Genomic DNA, 22,755 nt, shown 5'->3' with positions numbered 1-22,755 from the left:
CTTAGCACATCTGTTGATTGTATTGCAAGAGCTGTTGAATGTAAACATCCACATATACAGCCTTGCGACCAGCCTCATGGTCTAGTGGTCAGAGCTTCTGGCTATAGTTCGTGAGGTCCCGGTTTCGATTCCCGGTTAGAGCACAGGAATTTTTCCTTAAAGGGGATTATTCCTGTGTTCGTCCATGGTCTGGAATTTAGGTTAAGTTTAGATTTAAGACCTCTCCTGGCCTACATTATCATAATCATCCTATCACATCATCGGGGTAATGTAACTCCGCCTTCCAGGCGCCCCAACCTCAGAAGTGGGTTACAATTAAGCCACGGACAGGAGAGAAGACCAGAAATGTCGAAAAGACAACCTGGTGGCATTGGATAAAAAAAATATTAATTTGTCCTACAGAATTTCCGCAACAATCTAGAAATCAGTTTTTTTTTTTTGCAGCGTCAGAATATTCTCTCTTAGACGAATGATCAAGTATCAAGCATCTGGACATTAAATTAAATAAATAAAAATATTTTTTCTCTATGATTATTATATTGAAAAAAAGTAAAAATAGTCACTAATCTCACAGCAGGAATATTATAGATTATATTAATTTGTCCTACAGAATTTATCTGTAATATTGACACTTAATATTTAAGGAGAAAAATTCGTTCTGGTGCCGGGGATCGAACCTGGGTCCTTGGTTCTACATACCAAGCGCTCTGACCACTGAGCTACGCCGAATTCAATCCACAGCACAGGATCGAATTCTCCTCCTTCAATGTTTCCCTTTGTGGCCTGTCTCCAAGTTAGGCATATATGTTGACGTATATATCCAATGTCAACTGCCATTATACTAGGAGCGCACTCAGCTGAGTGACTTGTTGGCCGGGAATCCGCAGTAATTATGCACTGCTAGCTAAGAGAATATAGGACCAGGTTCGATCTCCGGTGCCGGAGCAAATTTTTCTTCTTAAATATTAAGTGTCAATATTACAGATAAATTCTGTAGCACAAATTAATATGTTGTTGTTGTTGTTTTCTAATACCAGGCGTTTGACAATAAAGTCATTTGACCTCTTGCACTCCAATATTTTTCAAAGATATTATCATGACCAGCCAATGAAGCACAGATTTTGAGGTGTTCCGAATCCATTTCTTGGTTTCACTTGCACAATGGGCAGTTAGGGGAGTGATATATTCCAATTCTATGCAGGTATTTGGCCAAACAATCATGGCCTGTTGCCAATCTAAATGCAGCTACAGACGATTTTCGTGGTAAAATCGGGAATTAACTGTGGATTTTGATGCAGAGAGTTCCATTTTTTCCCTTGGGATTGTGTTTTCAAATTTTGTTTGTTGAAGTCTAAGTTTGTAGATTTAATAAATCTCTTCACAGAGTAATACATAGATTTAGTAACAGATCTGTAAGTAGCAGTGCTGCCCTTCTTTGCTAAAGCATCTGCATTCTCGTTTCCCAGGATTCCACAATGGGATGGTATCCATTGGAATACAATTCTTTTATTGAGTGCTATTAATTGAGAGAGCATTTTAGTTATTTCTGCTGTTTGAGATGAAGGTGTGTGTTTAGAGACGATTGATAGAATAGCTGCTTTGGAGTCTGACAATATAACTGCATTCCTAAATTTATTGATGTGGCATAGAAGATTCCTGAGACATTCACTTATTGCAATGATTTCACCATCAAAACAAATTAATATAATCTATAATATTCTCTCAGCTAGCAGTGCATAAAAACTGCGAATTCCCGGCCAACAAGTCACTCAGCTGGGTGCGCTCCTAGTATAATGGCAGTTGACATTGGATATATACGTCAATATAGGCCACAAAGGAAAAAATCGAAGGAGGAGAATTCGATCCAGTGCTGTGAATTGAATTCGGCATAGCTCAGTGGTCAGAGCGTTAGAACCAAGGACCCGGGTTCGATCTCCGGTGCCGGAGCGAGTTTTTCTCCTTAAATATTAAGTCACAGTAGGAAGCTAAAGTTAATAAATGCACTTTATTAATATTGTAATTGCAATTTTTGTAGGGATACTTACTCTTCTTGCCATTGGGGTCGATGCAGCTTTTCCTCATGACATAGCCCTTCTTGTATTCGATTGCCGTTGCAGCATTGGGCACATCCAGGAAAGGATTGCTGCTGGTTGCCAAGTTCTGCTGGTTCTCTGCTGCCTGCTTGGCCTGCTGCTGCAGAACAGAACTGCACTCGTCCCCTTCCTCGTCCCTACAGAACATACATTTCATTTTCCTCTTAAAACATATCAAACAATAAAACAATAAAACATATATAAAGCTGTGAAGTGGTTGACAAGCAGTGACGTATTCAGGAGGTAGCGTAGGGAAGGGATAAATCCCCCACAGAGCTCATAATCCTCCCTGCCCTGTGAATTTCACGCATATCTGCATTACGAGTACCGGTACTTGAATGTTAAGCTATTTAGAAGATGAACTTCAAAAACTCAATTACAAAATTAATAAATCCCTTGATTCCAGTCACCATATACAGAGTGATTCACGACCTCCGCGACAAACTCTTGCGATAGATCTCGCAATGAGAATCATTTTTCGAAACAACCTATATTCTCCGATGCCTCGTTTAAAAGCTATGGAACATAATAATAATATACGTTACAAGAGCGGTATGTTGACGTTTTCATGGTCGAGGAAAAGATAAAACCAAAATATCTTTCTTCAACATTGTTGCTATAAAATGTTTTCTGTGTTTACTATACTCCAGCAGGCCGTGATATACGTCTGTCTTCCCCCCCCCCCCCAGTCTATAAATGCGAACTTAAAACAAACGGTAAGGTTATGTAATGATTTATTTTTCATTTTAATATTTTAACAATATTATTTATATAACATATTGCAGTAATAACACCCGCATCTGGAATCTTGTTGATTTTTTCACGGCTTCCTTAATGTTACTTGTATCAGGAATGCAATAAGTTTTGTGGAGTAGTAGACGTTACTTAATTTTTGCAAATATTTAAAAACAATAATTAACATTGCAATTTAGGTGAAATTGCAGTGGTAAGTTTCCAATTTATAATTATTACTATGTTAAACGTCTCTAAAAATAATATGTTAAAAGCCTAAAGCAGTAAAATGAATGTCGCGCTTAAGCGGTAAGAAGAGGGAAATTGTTATGTGTGTTACGTTGGGAATACTGAATGTGGTATTTCACACTTACCGTGTATTGGTTCTGTGCGGAAAACAAGCAAATACGCACGATCTCGCACAAAAAAAATTACAGGTTTTAGTGACATTTACAATTAATTATGAAATTAATTATTCATATAATTTTAGAATTGAAAGGACTTCGTGGTTTTAAAATAGGAAATAAGAACGTAAATGTATTATGTTATGGTGATGATACAGTGTTAATAGCTGATTCAGAGGATTCGCTTCAACGACTTCTCTATAAATTTGCTCAGACATGCGACAAATGCAACTTGAAAATATCTACAAAGAAAACTAAAGTATTAACTGTTTCTAAAGAACCAATCAGATGTAAATTGCAATTATATGATAAGGTAGTAGGACAAGTGAATCACTTCCAATATCTTGGTGTTATGATAACAAGCCATAAAGGCCTAATAGCTGAAGTTAATCAACAGATAGTGAAAGCATCACGAATCTCAGGATCCCTGAATGATACCATCTGGAATAATAAATATCTACAATTACAGACGAAAACCAGTATATATAAAATAGTAGTACGGCCAATTTTAACATATGGTGCTGAAACAAGAGCCGAAACCACTAGATCAAAACAATTGATAAATACTGTAGAAATGAAAACATTATGGCCCGATTGTATAAACCATTTAATCTTAGATCAGAGGTTAAATTAATCCTTGTTTCATCTGAACTTGGAATTTTGTGTTGTATAAAGTCTAATCTGAGATTAATTTGTCTCAAACTAAAGTCAACTTTGACTGAAGAAATTTCTCCGATTAAGTTAGATGATCCAAGTTCAGTTATTTCTTTTCTGTTTGAAATATACGAGTGACAGATTGTGCAAATAAAATATCCATTATTATTAATATTAATAGATATGTTAGGTACATTTATATATATTTCTTTCAATTTCTTGCCTTAATACACAAACATTCTTATATTTTATAAGGCTCTATCGTGTTCAGCAGTATCAAATAACATAACCTATAATTATATTATGTTTATAACAACCATTAATTATTAATGGATATGATAGGTACATTCATAAATGTTCAATTAACTGTATTACTAAACGAAAATTGTCGTTTTATAAAGCTTTATTATGTTTAGCAGTATAAAACACCATAACATGATAACAACTTGGAGAACAGTCAACCTTCTTCTTATTGTCCGCCATTATTTACATTGCAAAAAAAAAACAGTGTCTCCATCAGAGTGTAATACGGGAAGTCGCGAAAAAGTAGTTGTAAAGTCGCTAGATTTCTCATTATCAACAAAGAAAGATTAAATTTTGTCACTATGGGGTGCTAAAAAGGTCACTAAATCCCTATTTAAGCAATATAAAAGTTAAAAGAAATTGTTGTTGAAAAAGAGTTGAAGTCTCTAAATTGGCAACACTGAACAAACCTGTATAACATGGTCCGCGCATCACGTATTTCACCTGTTTATGCGATGTTGCCAAATCCTTTTCACGTGAACTTAGATTGCATTTGAACCAAGGTGATTTGATCGCAGAAAAGTTTTATACAATAGAAAAAGTGTCTGAACTCGGTTCACTTTTCGATCTTCGATCGAAGTTGATCTTTAGTCAGGGAGTTTTATACAATTGGGCCTAAGGAAAATTGTGGGAAAAACAAGACTGGATAAAATAAAAAATGCGGACATAAGGAACCAATGCCAAATACAAGAAATAGGTGAATGGGTAGAAACACGAAGATCACAATGGGCAGCACACATATCAAGGATGCCTGAAGATCGCATGACTCGAATAGTAAGAGGCAGCATACCAGTCTGCAAGAGGAGTCCCGGTCGTCCTAAAAGAAGATGGAGCGACTCCCTGGAACTAACTGGTCTTTAGGCCTACATCAAGAAGAAGAGATTATTCAAGTACCCTTGTGGAAAGTTGCAAGTGTCCTGTACCCTTCACGATGTGTGGGGATATGTGATTCCAACATGACGTCCCAACACACTTCAGCCAATGGTTGTACAAGCTGAGTTCAAGCTCCCTGTCCATAGCTCTACTGCCGAGCGGATGGCAGTTCAGTACAGGGTATTTGATAAACAACTTACAATGTCATTCACAGTTTAGGAATATCATATGTTATTAATTTATGGAGAAAGTCGACCTAATTCAAGTGAGGCAAGAAGAATGTATCATCAACGTTTTCCGCAAAGAAGGTTACCTAATCGGCGAACTTTTGTAGCAGTTTCTCAACAATTATTAGAAACTGGGAGTCTCTTACCCCGTTTCGAAAATCACACAATCAGAAATTAGTTTAAAAAATGGTGCTGCTTTATGGAAGCAGGAAGGATTAAAATGTTGCATTAGAAAAAAAATTCGTGTGATTTTGTGCAGTAAATCATTATTGTCTATTTTTTAGACGTACAATAAAAAATGGAGCAATAGTGTTAAATAAAATGCAAATTTATCATAAAGTTCTATTAATGAGATTGAAAGTTTGTATTTGCTGCTCGTTTTATGTAAACAACAGTACTGTCATGGTCCGCCCCTGCATTAGAACAGAGCATCCGTTTTGTACCGGTATGTCTGTACCCGCTTGAGCTGTACTGTGTACTTGTAAACCCCTTCCTCCCCATCCAGCAACGTTGCCAAACGTCTAATATTGTAAACTTTAATAATTAATTAAATACTGCAATTATAAAAAAATTGTGAGGACATTTTTTCTTCCTTACGACATGAATAATCATCAGTTAAAATAATGGCACTTATACCCCTTAAACCCTCTTTACAGAATCAAATCCTTATAAAATCGATGGATATGGAACAATTATCAAGAAATACCTTTTGCGAGTAATGTACAAAAAGTTACATGCAGCATATATAGTACAAGTGACAACTGTGAACTTACAGGGCCCATTCGAGGGGGTAGGACTTGATAGCCTGATAGAGATGTTTGAGCACCTCGCGGGGAAAGTTGTCCCCATCATTCAACTCGGACAGGTTTTCAATGAACTCGGAGCACGTCATCTTGCGTCCGATATTTTGTCCATGCAGATCTGTGTTGAGCAGCATGATGGCACATGTGAGCGTGTGGACAGCATCTGTGAACGTCAAGAGCATCTTACAGTTCAAACTAGTAAGCAATCTGCAAGCTGATATGAAAATCAAATTCATGCTTACGTGAAAAAAAACCCACGATATTGGTAAAGCAGGCTGACCATTGTGCAACTCAAACCAAGAAATGGATTCGGAACACCTCAAAATCTGTGCTTCAGTGACTGACTATGATATCTTTGAAAAATATCGGAGTGCAAGAGGTCAAATGACTTTATTGTCAAACACCTGGCATTAGAAAACAACAACATATAAAGCAGGCAGTGAAAAATTGCACAGGAAGGAAAAGTGTTTATTTACAAAGGTTATTATGTCACCGATTTAACATATGAAGCAGAAATACGGATTATATCAGCAAGATATTTAAGTAAACTGCAAGCAATTCAAATGTGATTTCTGATGATAGCAGCAATGGTGGTGGTGGTAAAGTGTCACTGTTGTGGCGATTGGTGATGCTGATCATAGTGGTGCTTTTTATGGTGATAGTGGTACAGATAGCAATGGTTATTCCTTACATCCCGAGGTTTTTACACCAAATCAACGAAGTTGTACTTCTAATGTTCTGAATTACGGGATCTGGAATTTTCGTCACCGATTTTTCATCACCCAGTGATTTCGTCACATACTGCATTTTGCCACTGCAACATTTTGTCATCGATTCACTTTTGTCACCACCATATTTTGTCACCAATTTAATTTCTTCATCACTATTCGCCACCACAATTTTTCTCCCATTCGTGTTGCTTCCCTTGATGATATCTACATAAAATGATACGTATTATAGAACTCCTACTTTCTTGTGTTCATATTGTTAATTTCGTTTCCAAGGATACATCGATTTTTTGGATTCGAAATCTTCAAGTTACAGGATTCATTGGTTTCAAAATCTTCAAGTTAAGGTATGACGGAATTATTTTGAATAAAGTAATAGAGCAAGAGATAAGTTAATCTATAATAGATATATGTATAGTACAAAGCACAAAGTTACAAAGATCGGGATTGTATGAGGGTGTGATCAGCGTGACATTTGTAATTCACTGATGATTATTTCCTCAGATAAGAAAACCATTATAAAAGAACCTATGGAGCATTCGAATCACTAAACAAATTGAGGTAGAATTGGAGTTGCGGAATGTGTAGAAGCAATGAACGCTGAAGTTGGAACTTCAGCAGAAGCTACATCATCTATTTTACGACGACATACAGTACCTACTATTATTATTTTGATGTCGAAATCCCCTCAGTACAAAAAGAGATGGCAAAATGTATATGATGACGAAATATCTTTGGTGACAAAATCTCCTCAGTGACAAAAAACATGATGACAAAATGTATTTGGTGACTACTAATGACGAGAAATACGTGACAAACTGTAACGGTGACGAAATTTCCAGTTACAAAATGCCCTAGACCCCTGAATTACAATGTGGTTTGTTGTATACACTGTGCAAAACAGTTTTATACATAGGCCTAAGGATTTAACGTGGGAAATCAATTATTCATAATAACAAAATACTCTTGTTCCTATGCTTCTTAAAAATTAAAATGAAACCTATAATTTATTCGTCATATTCCACCACTTCACAAACATCTTATTAGAACGTTATGGTACCGAGTTCAACCTTTGCTTACTATACGTACTGTACATGCAAATAGAATATTTGGGGATCGAAATTTTCGTCACTGATTTTTCGTCACCCGGTGATTTCGTCACATATTACATTTTGTCACCGATTCACTATTGTCACCACCATATTTTGTCACCAAGTCACTTTTATCACTACCATATTTTGTCACCAATTTAATTTCATCACAATTCGCCACCACAATTTTTTCCCCCCTTCATATCGCTTCCCTTGATACCTATATAAAATGATACGTAATATAAAATCTCCTACTTCATTGTTCATTTCGTTTCCAAGGATACATTCATCTTTGGTTTCAAAATCTTCAAGTTACAGCACTCAATGTGTTCATATTGATTTTTTGGATTCGAAATATTCCAGTTAGAGGATTCATTGGTTTTAAAATCTTCAAGTTAAGGTATGGCAGAATTATTTCGATTTGTAAAAAGTAATAGAGCAAGAGATAAGTTAATCGATATACAATGGGCATATGTATACAAAGCACAAAGTTACTAAGACTGGGATTGTATGGAGATGTGATCAGCACGACATTTGTAATTCACTGATGACTATTTCCTCAGAAAGAAAACCATTATAAAAGAACCTACAGAGCACAACTTCAGTGGGAATTTTGGTTGAAACTCCATAAAAACAAGATGAATGTATGTAATTCAAAACCTATGTTAATACAGGGCATTAAAATAATTATACAGTGATAGTTTTGGACTCATAATAAAAACAGCCTACATGTAATTTTCTGTACTATTTTGGTGACGAAATTCCCTCAGTAAAAAAAAGAAAATGGTGACAAAATGTATATGATGACAAAATATGTTTGGTGACAAAAACATGACAAAATGTATTTGATGACCAAAACACTGATGACGAAAAACAGGTGACAAACTAGGTCTATAACGGTGATGAAATTTCCGGTTATGAAATGCCCTAGACCCAAATATTTGAGGGTGGAGAAATGAAAGGGTAGTGTATACAGTGCCCACGTGGGAACATATTTCCCATGCCTGTCCTTTTCTGCATTTTGATGTATTCTTAGTCCCTCAACACTTTCCTTACAACATCTTCCTGTGAATAATACAGGGAAAATAGTATAGTATTTACAAATAATTAATTTTCCATGTCAAATTCATATGTATAGTAAATTGTGTTACATTGAGTGCATAGCTAATGCAGGATAAGGTGTTCTAGTGATGTCACTTGGTGCAGAGTGGAAAGCATTTACCTGTAGCCATTTGTTTGATTTTCATGAGGTGTCCACTTTTCAATTTTTATATACATGTTTGGTTTTCTCTATTTTCGTTAATATGGATGGTGTTACTTAGGTGATGACCTGTGTACCATTTTTATGATAAATGTTGTCACCATTTTTTGTTTAAATTTATAATACATCTCAAAGTACTGTTAAGGATTTTTTAATTAAGGTAGGTAGATAGGTAGGTGGGTGGGTAGGTAGGTAGATGGGTAGGTTGGTAGACAAATAGACAGACATATATATATATATATATATATATATATATATATATATATATTTCATGCTGGAAACATTAAAAAAATGTATAGTAACGTCAAAATAAAATATACTACCAATTAATATTAAAATATTCCTCAAGGCCATAAAGAGGATTTACCTTCGAAAAGGAGATTCCTTTATATAAGAAGGTAATCAATCTATTATAAAGTCTTATTGTAACCGTATAACACTGTTTTCTATTATGGGTGGAATAATCATTAATCTAATTTGTAACTGTCCTTCACTAACACATTCACTGAACTCCAACATGAGATAGAATCCACTGATATGAACTTTTGTAAATGCTGAAAGAACTTGTAATTGATTTGTAATGTCGATGCCCTGACAATATTATACAGTGTTGTACTAAAATAATGAAATTCACTTATCGTGGTTGTAGCAGTATTAAGAGGATTATAGTAGTGATGGTAGTGGTTTTGGTAGTGGTTCTAACATCTGGTAGTGATTGTAGTGGTACTGGTAATGATTTTAGATAACATTACAATGGTACTGACAACGTGGTAATTGCAGTAGTAACAGTGGTGCTGGCAACGTGGTAATGGTATTGCCAGTAGTTACGGTGGTACTGGCAACATGGTAATGGTACTGACAAAAGTGATAGGCATTATCACGAAAAATACGTGTCGACCTTGCATGGCATCTCTTCTATTAACCAGACTTTGGGTAGTTACCACCTTTGAAAATGTTGCTGTATCTACTACTTATGCAGGAACTCTCCACAGGACAGTACGGAAATAACCTCACTGTATACATATGCATAATGGATGTTAAATTACCTTGAGAATTGAAAGTTCCAGGATTGCAGTCTAAAAATCGTTTCGAGAAGTGCACCAACACTCGCTCCCGTTCCTGGGTCTCTCCTGTGAGACTGAACTGCTTCAAGAATTTTCGTAGGGCTACGTCCAGAGTGTCTCCTTCGAAGCTGAAGTACTTGAGGTACTCTTCTGCCACAACGCGGCTGAAGTCGTTGCTAGAAAATATAAATTACTAATCAAAAAATTACTCATTTAATTTTCTTCTCTCATTGTCTATGAAAACTTTTCTCTGTTTAGGGCACTTAAATTTCACTTTACTAGTAGACAAAAAATAATTTAAAATACACCTAGGCAATGACATATGCAGAATTTTGTCAATGTGGAGGATGTCATTATTAAAATTGTTTACAATTTACATTATAGATATTTTAAATGTTGTGTATTATTATTATTATTATTATTATTATTGTTATTAGCTGAGTTTTCACGGGGCTTGTGAAACTAGTTCCAGGAAGAACGTTCGCGACAACATCGTCACCCTGCGGCTGTGAAGAAACATTTGCCAATGTGAAATTTTCACTAACCTCGCGAGAATCACTGACTTTATTGTGAAACGTTCGCTTAACGTTTCGTGCATTTGACAGTTCATATTTTTAATATAAACTTCACATTATCGTTCTGGTTCTTTGATATGTCTAAGTGACCGCAAAGTTCAATTTTACAACTTTTTTTCTTTAGCAATTATTATTATAATTAGGCCCTATTATTCATGGTTCTATATATAGTTTTAACACTTAGATAAGATAATTACTGATTAACTTGCAACTGCTTTACTGTGTTAATTTTAGATAATTGCCTGGTTGATTAGTTTCGAAGTGTTATTCTTCATTGTTCGAAGTCTGGTGAAGATTCCGTAATATCTTCTGGTTTCCTGTTGTGATTGGGTGTGTTCATGATTGTGTCGAAATTCAGTTGAGTGTTCAGGAAGTACTGGGGTGTGTTTTTGTATGTTTTTAAATTTGTATTGTTCTAGAGTGTTAAGTTTGTGGCTTTTTGGCTGAATGTGTAGTATTTTCGTGTCGGTGACTATATTGCTGTAGTTATGATTGGAGTTTGTTAGGTTGAATTGTTGTGTAGTTTGGTTATGGCTACAAGGTTTCAAGGAACATATCACAAACTCCAATCACAACTACAGCAACATAGACACCGACATGAAAATACTACATATTCAGCCAAAAAAACCAGAAACTCGATACTCTAGGGCAGAGGTCATCAGCACAGAGCATCCTGGGGGTAGCATCTCTTACCCGTGGAGAACACATTGCGCTATGGTGCATTCATAGCTGTTAGTGCGTATGCTCTCTACCTCTTCCTGCTACACGACGGGGCACATGGAATGGCTCCACTTACCCTTTACCCATTTCAGCGAGTGCTGACGACCACTGCTCTATATACGAAATTGACAAACATACAAAAACACCCCAGCACATCCTGAACAGTCAACTCAATTTCAAAACACACTTTTTCGACACAATCATGAACACACTCCACCACAACAGAAAACCAGAAGATAGCGCAGGACATTCACTAGGCTTTGAACATTGAAGAATAACATTTCGAAACTAGTCAGCCAGGTACTAATTACCTAAAAGTTAACACAGTAAAGAAGTGGTAAGTTAATGAATGTTTATTATTATTATTATTATTATTACTATTATCATCATTATTATCATTACTATTATTATTATCATTATTATTATTATTATTATTATTATTATCATCATCATCATTACTATTATTATTATCATCATTATTATTATTATCATTACTATTATTATCATCATTACTACTACTATTATTATTATTATCATTATTATCATTACTATTATTATCATTATTATTATTATCATCATCATCATTACTATTATTATTATCATTACTATTATAATTATTATCATCATTATTATTATTATCAGTATATTATTATCATTACTATTATTATTATTATTATCATTACTATTATTGTTATTTTTATAATATTATATTATTATAATCATCATTACTATTATTATTATTATTATCATAATTATTATTATTACTATTATTATCATCATTACTATTATTATTATTATTATCATTATCATTACTATTATTGTTATTTTTATAATATTATATTATTATAATCATCATTACTATTATTATTATTAGTATATTATTATCATTACTATTATTATTATTATTATTATTATTATTATCATTACTATTATTGTTATTTTTATAATATTATATTATTATAATCATCATTACTATTATTATTATTATTATCATAATTATTATTATTACTATTATTATCATCATTACTATTATTATTATTATTATCATTATCATTACTATTATTGTTATTTTTATAATATTATATTATTATAATCATCATTACTATTATTATTATTAGTATATTATTATCATTACTATTATTATTATTATTATTATTATTATTATTATCATTACTATTATTGTTATTTTTATAATATTATATTATTATAATCATCATTACTATTATTATTATTATTATTATCATCATCATCATTATTATTATTATCATCATTACTATTATTATTATTATTATATTATCATCATTACTATTATTATTATTATTATCATTACTACTATTGTTATTTTTATAATATTATATTATTATAATCATCATTACTATTATTATTACCATCATTATTATTATTACTATTATTATCATCATTACTATTATTATTATTATTATCATTACTATTATTGTTATTTTTATAATATTATATTATTATAATCATCATTACTATTATTATTACCATCATTATTATTATTACTATTATTATCATCATTACTATTACTATCATCATTACTATTATTATTAACATCAGTATCATTATTATAGTTATTATTATTATTATTATTATTATTATTATTAGGCCTAAAATATTTTATGGAGATGAGAAGAACTCACTTTTTGCTGAGGTGCCTGGACACATCGGACTTCTTGAAGCCATCAAGCATGTAGAGCCTCTTGGCAAGCCGAATCGCCGAGGGGATGTCTACTGCTTTGGGGCTGTAGTGAAAACTGTGCAGGCTCTCGATGTCACTCTCGTCCTCGGACGACAAGGGCGGAGATGTAGCCTTTCCTCCGCCAGACATGGTTGCAAACACAACTGCATCGTCCCCCATTGTCGTCAACTCATCCTCTGACTCACGGAGCTCCTGGTGTTTATAAGGCAACTACATTCGAGGGCGTTACTCTTGGTTCTCACCAGGTAACTAACTACAGGGGACTAACTGTGCTTCCTTATCATGCCTCCATGGGTGTCAAGTTTTATATCACTGCTGTGAAAATTTTGTCAATTTGGCTAGAAGTGTAGAATCAATTTAATTCAAATTCAAGTATCTTAAGTCTGCACCAAATGTGTCAATTTTTAATGCAATGTGCACAACCATTCAAAACTAACTCAATAGGAACCCAATTCTTCATTACATAAAACTGTGTAGCATTTGAAAAGTGGATATGGAGAAGGATGGAGCATGTGAAGGTGACAGACAGAATAAGAAACGCAGTTGTGTTGGATGCTGAAACTGATCAGGAAGAGGAAAATGAATTGGCTGGTCACTAGTTGAAGAAGGTATCAGATGACAGACGACATTAAGATATATGGATCATATGAGGAGATAAAGAGGAGGGCAGAAAATAGGAAAGACAGGAGAATGCTGGGTTTGCAGTTAAAGACCTGCCCTTAGGCAGAACGCTATGAATGAATGAATGTAACTGTGTGCCAATATTTGCTGTGTTACAAACAAATGGACTGAAGTTAATTTTATTCTATTAAACCACAACCTATATTGTAATATATCACCATGTGCCAATCTTTTGATGAGAGTGGACTAGATAGATTGAAAATAATTATATTAAAACCCAATCCTACATTATATATCACTGAGTGCCAATTTATGATAAGATTGTACCAAATAAAGCAATGAAAACAAGTCCTATACTCTCATGTTATTCTGAGATAAGATGGCATAAAAGAAAGATTAAATCTAAAGCAGTTTTAATCAAATTCTGCACTGTATGTCAGTATGTTGTAATTTGACCAGAAGGGACCAAACAATTTGAAATTAATATATTAGAAATCAAATTCTGCATTACATATCACTGTATCAATTTTTGATGATATCGTACGACTTATTGATTATATGGTATGACACACTACAATGAAGAGAAATAATCAAATTTTACTAAGACGCCTTTAACATCATGTAGAGGCCTGCATTATGTTAACGAATCCATCAAAATCTCAATTTTGAAAATTTTGCAGTTAGCAAGTTTCGCAAAACTGGTCCTCAATTGCACGTCTATTTTTCACTTATTCTTTAATTTGAAATTTGACAGTTTCCTCTCACAGAATTATTCATGTATAATGTGAGAATATGCCCTGAAAATATTATTCAATTATCTCTATTACTGTCTGAGATATTACACATTAAATGTTTAAAAAAGTAAAATAAACAAACTCCGGATATTAAACGGGACTGGAGCGCAGCGGCCATTTAAAAATGGCGTAAAAGCAATTATTTTATTCCTAACGACTTTGAAATTTCGCTCAAATGAAGTCAATACTATGAAGTATTTTTAATCTAGATGTAAAAAAAAAAGTTAATTTTGACATATATTTGGTAATTCCTGTAGGTCCTTCCCCTTAAGTTCTAAACACATACCTTATTTCTGGCAAACACAGTATCCCACTGTTGTCGAGTACATCACTATTAAGTTTCTTGAAGACTGCATATTTTAGCATTATAAAATCTTAAAAGATGAGTCACTATCATTCAAAGATTTTGTCACTCACAAAATGGACACAATTTCCTTTCATTCTGACAATAAAAAACTTTAATCAACAGTGAATTATTAATAGCCAACTCTTCCATTTTTTTCATCGAAGTATGAAGCACGTGACAAATATTTTCACATAAAACTGAATCAATTCACTCCACAGCACAGTTTCGTAACTAGCAATGACTTATACAATTTCCACATAATTCTGGTTTTGTCTGAAAAGTTAACCACGTTGAAGGATGTTAAGAAGACACAGTTATGGGGCTGCAGAAATGGATTGTGCTGTGAAACATGTCTTGTCCATTACGAACACTTCTACTGACTCAGAGAGAAAGAGAGTAAGCAATTTAATCTCCAATGTACATGCAACTAACCAACTGTGGCTCGTCTGAAACTTTATCATTTCAAGAATACAAACAATTCAAGAGATAAGAAGATAAACATGAAAAGAGTATTTGCAAAAGTACCAATCCTACAAACACACACACACACACACAAACCTTACACCTATGAGTGTATACAGGGAAACCCTTCAAACGAGGAAAGATTACGAATAATGGAATTTTTACAAAGCCTTTGGGTGTAGTAGCTCACACTTCACCGTTCCCCCATTTATCTGCTAATGAGATAAATTGCATTTATGAAGTGGGAGGTATCATACATAAATACATGATTAGTTGATTACATATTTTGATTAGGAATACTGGGAAGAAAGTAACTGTTTTCTCATTTTACTTTTGTTCACTTGAAAGCAGCAAGACGAATTTTATTCCTCTGAAAATTCATTGCTCTTTGTCGAATTCGAACAACTCTCACAGCAAATGGCGAACATGACAGACAATTAATGTGAATGACTGCACAATGATCATATTAAATGTATTAGCAAGAAATATTTGCTATAAATAGTTTATTATCATTGGACGCAGAACTACGCATTTCTCACAAGCGATTATGTCCCCATAAGTAAAAGTCTTACTTACTTACTTACTGGCTTTTAAGGAACCCGAAGGTTCATTGCCGCCTTCACATAAGCCCGCCATAGGTCCCTATCCTGAGCAAGATCAATCTAGTCTCTATCATATATCCCATCTCCCTCAAATCCATTTTAATATTATCTTCCCTCATAATCCACAGTTAATTCCCGATTACCACCCAAATCGTCTGTAGCTGCATTTAGATTGGCAACAGGCCATGACTGTTTGGCCAAGCATCTGCATAGAATTGGAATATATCAGTCTCCTAACTGTCCATTGTGCAACTCAAATCAAGAAATGGATTCAGAACATCTCAAAATCTGTGCGTCAGTGGCTAACCATGACAATATCTTTGAAAAATATTGGAGTGCAAGAGGTCAAATGACTTTATCAATTAACATTGCACTTAACGGAACCAATATGCCATTAAAATTATTGTCAAATGCCTGGCATTAGAAAACAACAACAACATATTATCTTCCCGGCCTCCCAAAAGGTCTTTTTCCCTCCGGCCTCCTAACTAACACTCTATATGCATTTCTGGATTGGCCCATATGTGCTACATGCCCTGCCCATCTCAAACGTCTGGATTTAATGTTCCTAATTATGTCAGGTGAAGAATACAATGCGTGCAGTTCTGCATTGTGTAACTTTCTCCATTCTCCTATAACTTCATCCCTCTTAGCTCCAAATATTTTCCTAAGAACCTTATTCTCAAACACTCTTAATCTCTGTTTCTCTCTCAAAGTAAGAGTCCAAGTTTCACAACCATACAGAACAACTGGTAATATAACTGTTTTATAAATTCTAACTTTCAGATTTTTGACAGCAGACTAGATGACAAAAGCTTCTCAACCGAATAATAACACGCATTTCCCATATTTATTCTGTGTTTAATTTCCTCCTGAATGTCATTTATATTTGTTACTGTTGCTTCAAGATATTTGAATTTTTCCACTCTTCGAAGGATAAATCTCCAATTTTTATGTTTCCATTTCGTACAATATTCTGGTCACGAGACATAATCTTACACTTTCTCTTTTCGGGATTTAGCGAATTATTCTCAATTTTAATATATTAAAACAACGTTTGGTTAATAATGTCATACCTAAATATTCAGAATTAAAATATAAAGGCACAATCTATGCCACCCAGAAAACTACAACAATTCAAAATCAAAAGAGTCACCAATGAAATAAACATTGTTTTAATGTATTAAAATTGAGAATAATTCTCAGTGTATTAAGATAAAGTAAAAAAGACGGCAATAAACTTAACATACCAACTCATGAAAGAGATTTTGCATAGAAATATAGTACGGCCACTGGAATAGTACAACAAGGACTCGATGGTGTACAGGTTTGCTATAGACTGTGTGGATGTTCTTGGGGTGTTTTCTTTGAAAGTAGGTGGTGACTATTTTACAAGTTGGGAAAAACATCTATGAGAAACTTGGCAGCAGCGGGAGCAATACTGTGCAAGGATAAAGGCTTGTAATAACACACTCTAGAGAAATACATATTAGGCCCGTTACACACTTGAAGAGATCTCGCTAGCGAGAAATGTGTTGCGAGAAAGAGGCGAAAAAAAAAGCCTTCCTCCATACGCTTAGCGAGTTCTCGCTATCACAGATCACATCTCGTTATGATCTTCTATGCACTGCCTTCATGCAGAAAGCATTTATCTGATTATAGTAATGGCTCGTTGGGGGAAATATTATAGGTTATGTATTTACGTATATTGTCGTACTTAAATATATAACCTGTGAGTATATTGTCGTACTTTACAAATTACGTACGAACGCTTTGTTGAATCTGAGTATTCATATGATGAAGAAATGGAGTTACATGAACATATTTTGTTAATGAAAAGAAAAAGTAGGCCTAAAATTAAAGCCAGAAATATCTGAAAATTACATTGTATCGTACGAAAATAAGGGCGAGTTTTGGACACTGGTTTCGATTTGAATGATGATACGTTTAGGCGTGATTTCAGGTCGAAGAGACATCAGTTATTTGCCATTAGTGATACGATAGAGGATTCTTTGCTATGTTCTGATTAAAATTATGTAAACTGTTAAGACATACAGTAGGTACAAATACTGTACATTATTTTTTTATTGGGCTATTTTACGACGCTGTATCAACATCTAGGTTATTTAGCATCTGAATGAAATGAAGGTGATAATGCCGTTGAAATGAGTCCGGGGTCCAGCACCGAAAGTTACCCAGCATTTGCTCGTATTGGGTTGAGGGAAAACCCCGGAAAAAACCTCAACCAGGTAACTTGCCCCAACCGGGATTCGAACCCGGGCCACCTGGTTTCGCGGCCAGATGCGCTGACTGTTACTACACAGGTGTGGACTCTGTACATTATTTCAAGTGTTATAAATTATAATTAATATTAAATCTCAACAAAATAAAATATAGACCTAAGTATTTATATTCAGATCATCTAATATTTGTCTCCAGATTTCTTCTTAATTTTTTTTTCTTTTTTTTTTTTTATAGTTTTCATCTCGTGTATCATATAATAGGCCTACGGGTGACATCCTACAAGTTCGATAAGTTTCTGACTGCAATTATATTATCAGCCATCTTTCCTCATTGTCAATAAAAAGTTAAAAACAATACAATTCATCGCCACCTGTGATATCTTTTTCTACATTCAATCGTCATAAAGAGTATACTTATTTACTTACTGGCTTTTAAGGAAACCGGAGGTTCATTGCCGCCCTCACATAAGCCCGCCATTGGTCTCTATCCTGAGCAAGATTAATCCATTCTCTATCATCATATCCCACCTCCCTCAAATCCATTTTAATATTATCCTCCCACCTAAGTCTCGGTCTCCCTAAAGGTCTTTTTCCCTCCGGCTTCCCAACTAACACTCTATATGCATTTCTGGATTCGCCCATACGTGCTACATGCCCTGCCCATCTCAAACGTCTGGATTTAATGTTCCTAATTATGTCAGGTGAAGAATACAATGCGTGCAGTTCTGTGTTGTGTAACTTTCTCCATTCTCCTGTAACTTCATCCCTCTTAGCCCCAAATATTTTCCTAAGCACCTTATTCTCAAACACCCTTAACCTATGTTTTTCTCTCAAAGTGAGACTCCAAGTTTCACAACCATAAAGAACAACCGGTAATATAACTGTTTTATAAATTCTAACTTTCAAATTTTTTGACAGCAGACTGGATGATAAAAGTTTCTCAACCGAATAATAACACGCATTTCCCATATTTATTCTGTGTTTAATTTCCTCCCGAGTATCATTTATATTTGTTACTGTTGCTCCCAGATATTTGAACTTCTCCACCTCTTCAAAAGAGAAATTTCCAATTTTTATATTTCCATTTCGTACAATATTCTCGTCACGAGACATAATCATATACTTTGTCTTTTAGGGATTTACTTCCAAACCTATCTCTTTACTTGCTTCCAGTAAAATTCCCGTGTTTTCCGTAATCGTTTGTGGATTTTCTCCTAACATATTCACGTCATCCGCATAGACAAGCAGCTTATGTAACCAGTTCAATTCCAAACCCTCTCTGTTATCCTGGACTTTCCTAATGGCATATTCTAGAGCAAAGTTAAAAAGTAAAGGTGATAGTGCATCTCCTTGCTTTAGCCCACAGTGAATTGGAAACGCATCTGACAGAAACTGACCTATACGAACTCTGCTGTACGTTTCACTGAGACAAATTTTAATTAATCGAACTAGTTTCTTGGGAATACCAAATCATAAAGAGAATAAATGTCAAAAATCTTTGATAAATATGTCAAGAAAATTCGCTGAGCTACCGATTTCAGCGAGAAACTCGCTCGAGGTTTTCGCCTCGAACGAAACTCTTCCAGTGAGTGGACGTCCATTTGAATCCATGACATCAATCTTTGAAGTTTCTCGCAACACATTTCTCGCTAGCGAGATCTCTTCAAGTGTGTAACGGGCTTTAATGTAACGTACTGGACATTTTTTCTGTAGCATAAAAAAGAGCAAAAGAAAGACAATCGGATAATCCACCGTTCCGTTAATAGGGTGACGGATAATCGGGGTTCTACTGTACTACTTTATAGTGCATAAACTTCTAGGGTGCTATTCATAGACATTTCGCAGCACGCGCTACGAGCGTACTAAGCTAGCACCGGCTATCCACTGGTTACTAGTACAGAATTCGAATCATATCCTATCGCTAACACTGGCTTATGAATACGAAAAACGCTGATCATCCACCGGAAGCCCGCGCTAAAAATGTCTATGAATACGGCCCCTAATGATTAAGCAGATACTTTGTCATTTAACTGTGATGGTACTCAATGTCACGCACACATAGAGACGAATTCTGTCCCTCACATTGAAGGTTTTCCCTGTATGGTACTCTGTAGCTAATCAAAATGTTTAAAAACCATTCCTTCATCCAGTTATTTAGCAGGTTTTAAAGACACTTCAATAAATCTGTTTATATTACACATAACCTACAATTAAAGTGTTTTGAAATAGGACTTCGATGTTTCAAGGAGACAATCCATTTTGAATGCAATCGACTCCTCCAGGAGCAGTTCTCCTGTCTTACCTGATATCCGGCGAGTTCCGGAGTCACATTTCCCGAGCTCACACTTGAAGGTGACCTCGAGGGTTGTTGAGCATTGAGTCCACTGTACATCAAATCCAACTCTCTACCTGCTGTAGGGGGTACCTGTCCCCCTCGCGTTCTCCTAGTCCCCCTCGGACTACTTGGCGCCCTCAAGACATTTCCGTCCTTATCAGGTCCCTTCACCTGAATAACGATTCTGTGTTCGGCAGAACCTTGACCACCAACCACATTACTATGAAGGTGCACTCCATCCGCGGAGGAATTCTGATTCTTATTATTGTTAAGGTGATGCAACTGCTGGGGATTGTTATTGTTCATCGTGGTTGCTGCTGGAGTCCGATCACTCACTAGTAACGTGGAGTCACTGTCACTGGGGTCACTCACTTCCATCAGATCTCTCGTGCTGAGGATATCTAGCGTCTCTTCTTCCTGGAAGTCTGGACTCGATATATTGGAGATTGCTTCCGACTGGCTCAGATCTCCGTTGGGTTGCTGGAGATACGACGTCGAATCCCCTGCAGGTCCTGTAATGGCGCCTGTCATCATCATCGGGATTCTTCGAGAGCTGGAATTGCTTGACATCACTGAAGATGACACCGAAGTTGGGGAGGCTGGGGACAACGACCTCTGAGGGCTGACGCCCTCTGAGGAAGTGCAGGAAGCAGATCTGGAAGCAGCAGATGACCCGGATCTGGAGGCTGCTGAGGACAGCCCCCCACAGCACGAGTTTTCCGAGCCGGAGTTTGAAGGTGACGATACGATGGGGGCGTTGTACGTCCAGACTATCCGATCATTGTTGGTGGTCGCGCCTGTCGCATCGGCAGCCCCGGGCAAGGGTTGGGCCACATTATTGCTGCTCCCCCCACTGTCTTGCCTGGTATCCAGAAGCGTATTAAGTGACGATGTCACATCTTCGTCAATGTCTATGTCAACAGCACTCATGGAAGAATCTTTCTGAAACTGGAGGTGGTCTTCGGACCTAGAGGTCCTCACAAAGCCACCGACTGTATGATGATATGGAAACGCTGAAGCAGACGCCGGCGACGAACTTTTAGTGTCTTGGTTCGAGGAAGATGCAGTGCAACTCGGCTGGTTGCAGATGCTATTGTCTCGTTTGTTGAGGCCCACAGGCGAGGTGCCTGCGGAAGTTGTCCCTCCTGGCGGTGCCGACGCAGATTTGAAATGGTGATGATTCCTATGCCCCATCTCCATCTCGTTGGGACTTGTCGGTACCGAATTGTGGTGATGGTGATGATTGTAGTGATGGTGGTGATGGTGATGATACCTTAAACTGTCCACTTTCTTTTGGTGCTTGGGGAGTAACCCAGAACTCTGTTGAGTTCGGGATAGGTTGAGTATTAAGTCCCCTGTCATCATGAACGCTTCGAACCGAGGAGGACGCGGCCTCGAAAACTTATCACTACCCAAGAGGGGTTCCCACTGAAGTCTTTCACCCTCTTCGAAACTGTCGATGGAACTGCTGCCGCCTTGCGTTCCGGTAGGAAGAAGTGCCTCGAGTTCTGAACACGTCGCGTAGCTGCAGGTTCCGTTGCTCGTCGTCTGCTGCGGAGGGGACGAGGGGGACTGGAACTGTTCGTCTCCTGTCTGGCCATTGCTGGTGTCCGACAGAGGTGAGGAACTCGACAAAGGCTGCTGCTGGTCCGACTGCGACTGCTGCTGATTGTTGCTAGAAGCGGCTGGTGCCGATGAGGAGATACTGTTGTTGCATAAGTCTTGTTGTTCTCTTGAGATGAAGTCAGTCAAGTCTTCCTCAAGGTGTTGAGGCGATGACAGGTAGTGACGTACGCGTGCTTTTATCACAGGATCTGCAGCAGAAGAGAAAAAAGCAATTAGTCAAATCAACGTCCTCTCAAAATGAACAATTTGAATATGATGGACTTGTTGAATTAACTCTGTACCCTTAGACAAAAGAACATAGGCTAATAAAATCCGATTCAATTATCGCGCAAATCAGTGTTATTGGGCTACATGGAAAGTTTACGAAAATGCATTTTTTTTTATCGGAAGGTTATATTTGCCTTACAACTTCTTGAGACAAAAATAATTAATGCACTTCCCATTCAGTTTTGTTTCGTCCACCGAGAATGTTAACTTT

At 36.0% G+C, this 22,755-nt stretch overlaps 1 protein-coding gene across 4 annotated transcripts in view; it reads right to left on the bottom strand.

Moving 5' to 3' along the window:
• Positions 1-22,755, bottom strand: part of Efa6 (Exchange factor for Arf 6) — a 593,207-nt gene that overhangs the window by 64,832 nt on the left and 505,620 nt on the right. For 3 of the 4 annotated variants that reach the window (XM_069824534.1, XM_069824537.1, XM_069824536.1), the window contains exons 4-8: positions 20,619-22,465; positions 13,190-13,458; positions 10,216-10,409; positions 6,060-6,252; positions 2,046-2,230 (exon numbers count right to left, since the gene is read on the bottom strand). In XM_069824534.1, the coding sequence (XP_069680635.1) occupies positions 2,046-2,230; positions 6,060-6,252; positions 10,216-10,409; positions 13,190-13,458; positions 20,619-22,465 (2,688 nt within the window). The remainder of the gene's footprint in view (positions 1-2,045; positions 2,231-6,059; positions 6,253-10,215; positions 10,410-13,189; positions 13,459-20,618; positions 22,466-22,755) is intronic. The other variant, XM_069824535.1, reaches the window with a different exon arrangement.

This window comes from Periplaneta americana, chromosome 4 (assembly GCF_040183065.1).
Source record: "Periplaneta americana isolate PAMFEO1 chromosome 4, P.americana_PAMFEO1_priV1, whole genome shotgun sequence".
Lineage (NCBI taxonomy): Eukaryota > Metazoa > Arthropoda > Insecta > Blattodea > Blattidae > Periplaneta > Periplaneta americana.
Note: the sequence above shows the minus strand (reverse complement) of the source record. Positions and strands in the feature narration are given on the sequence as shown.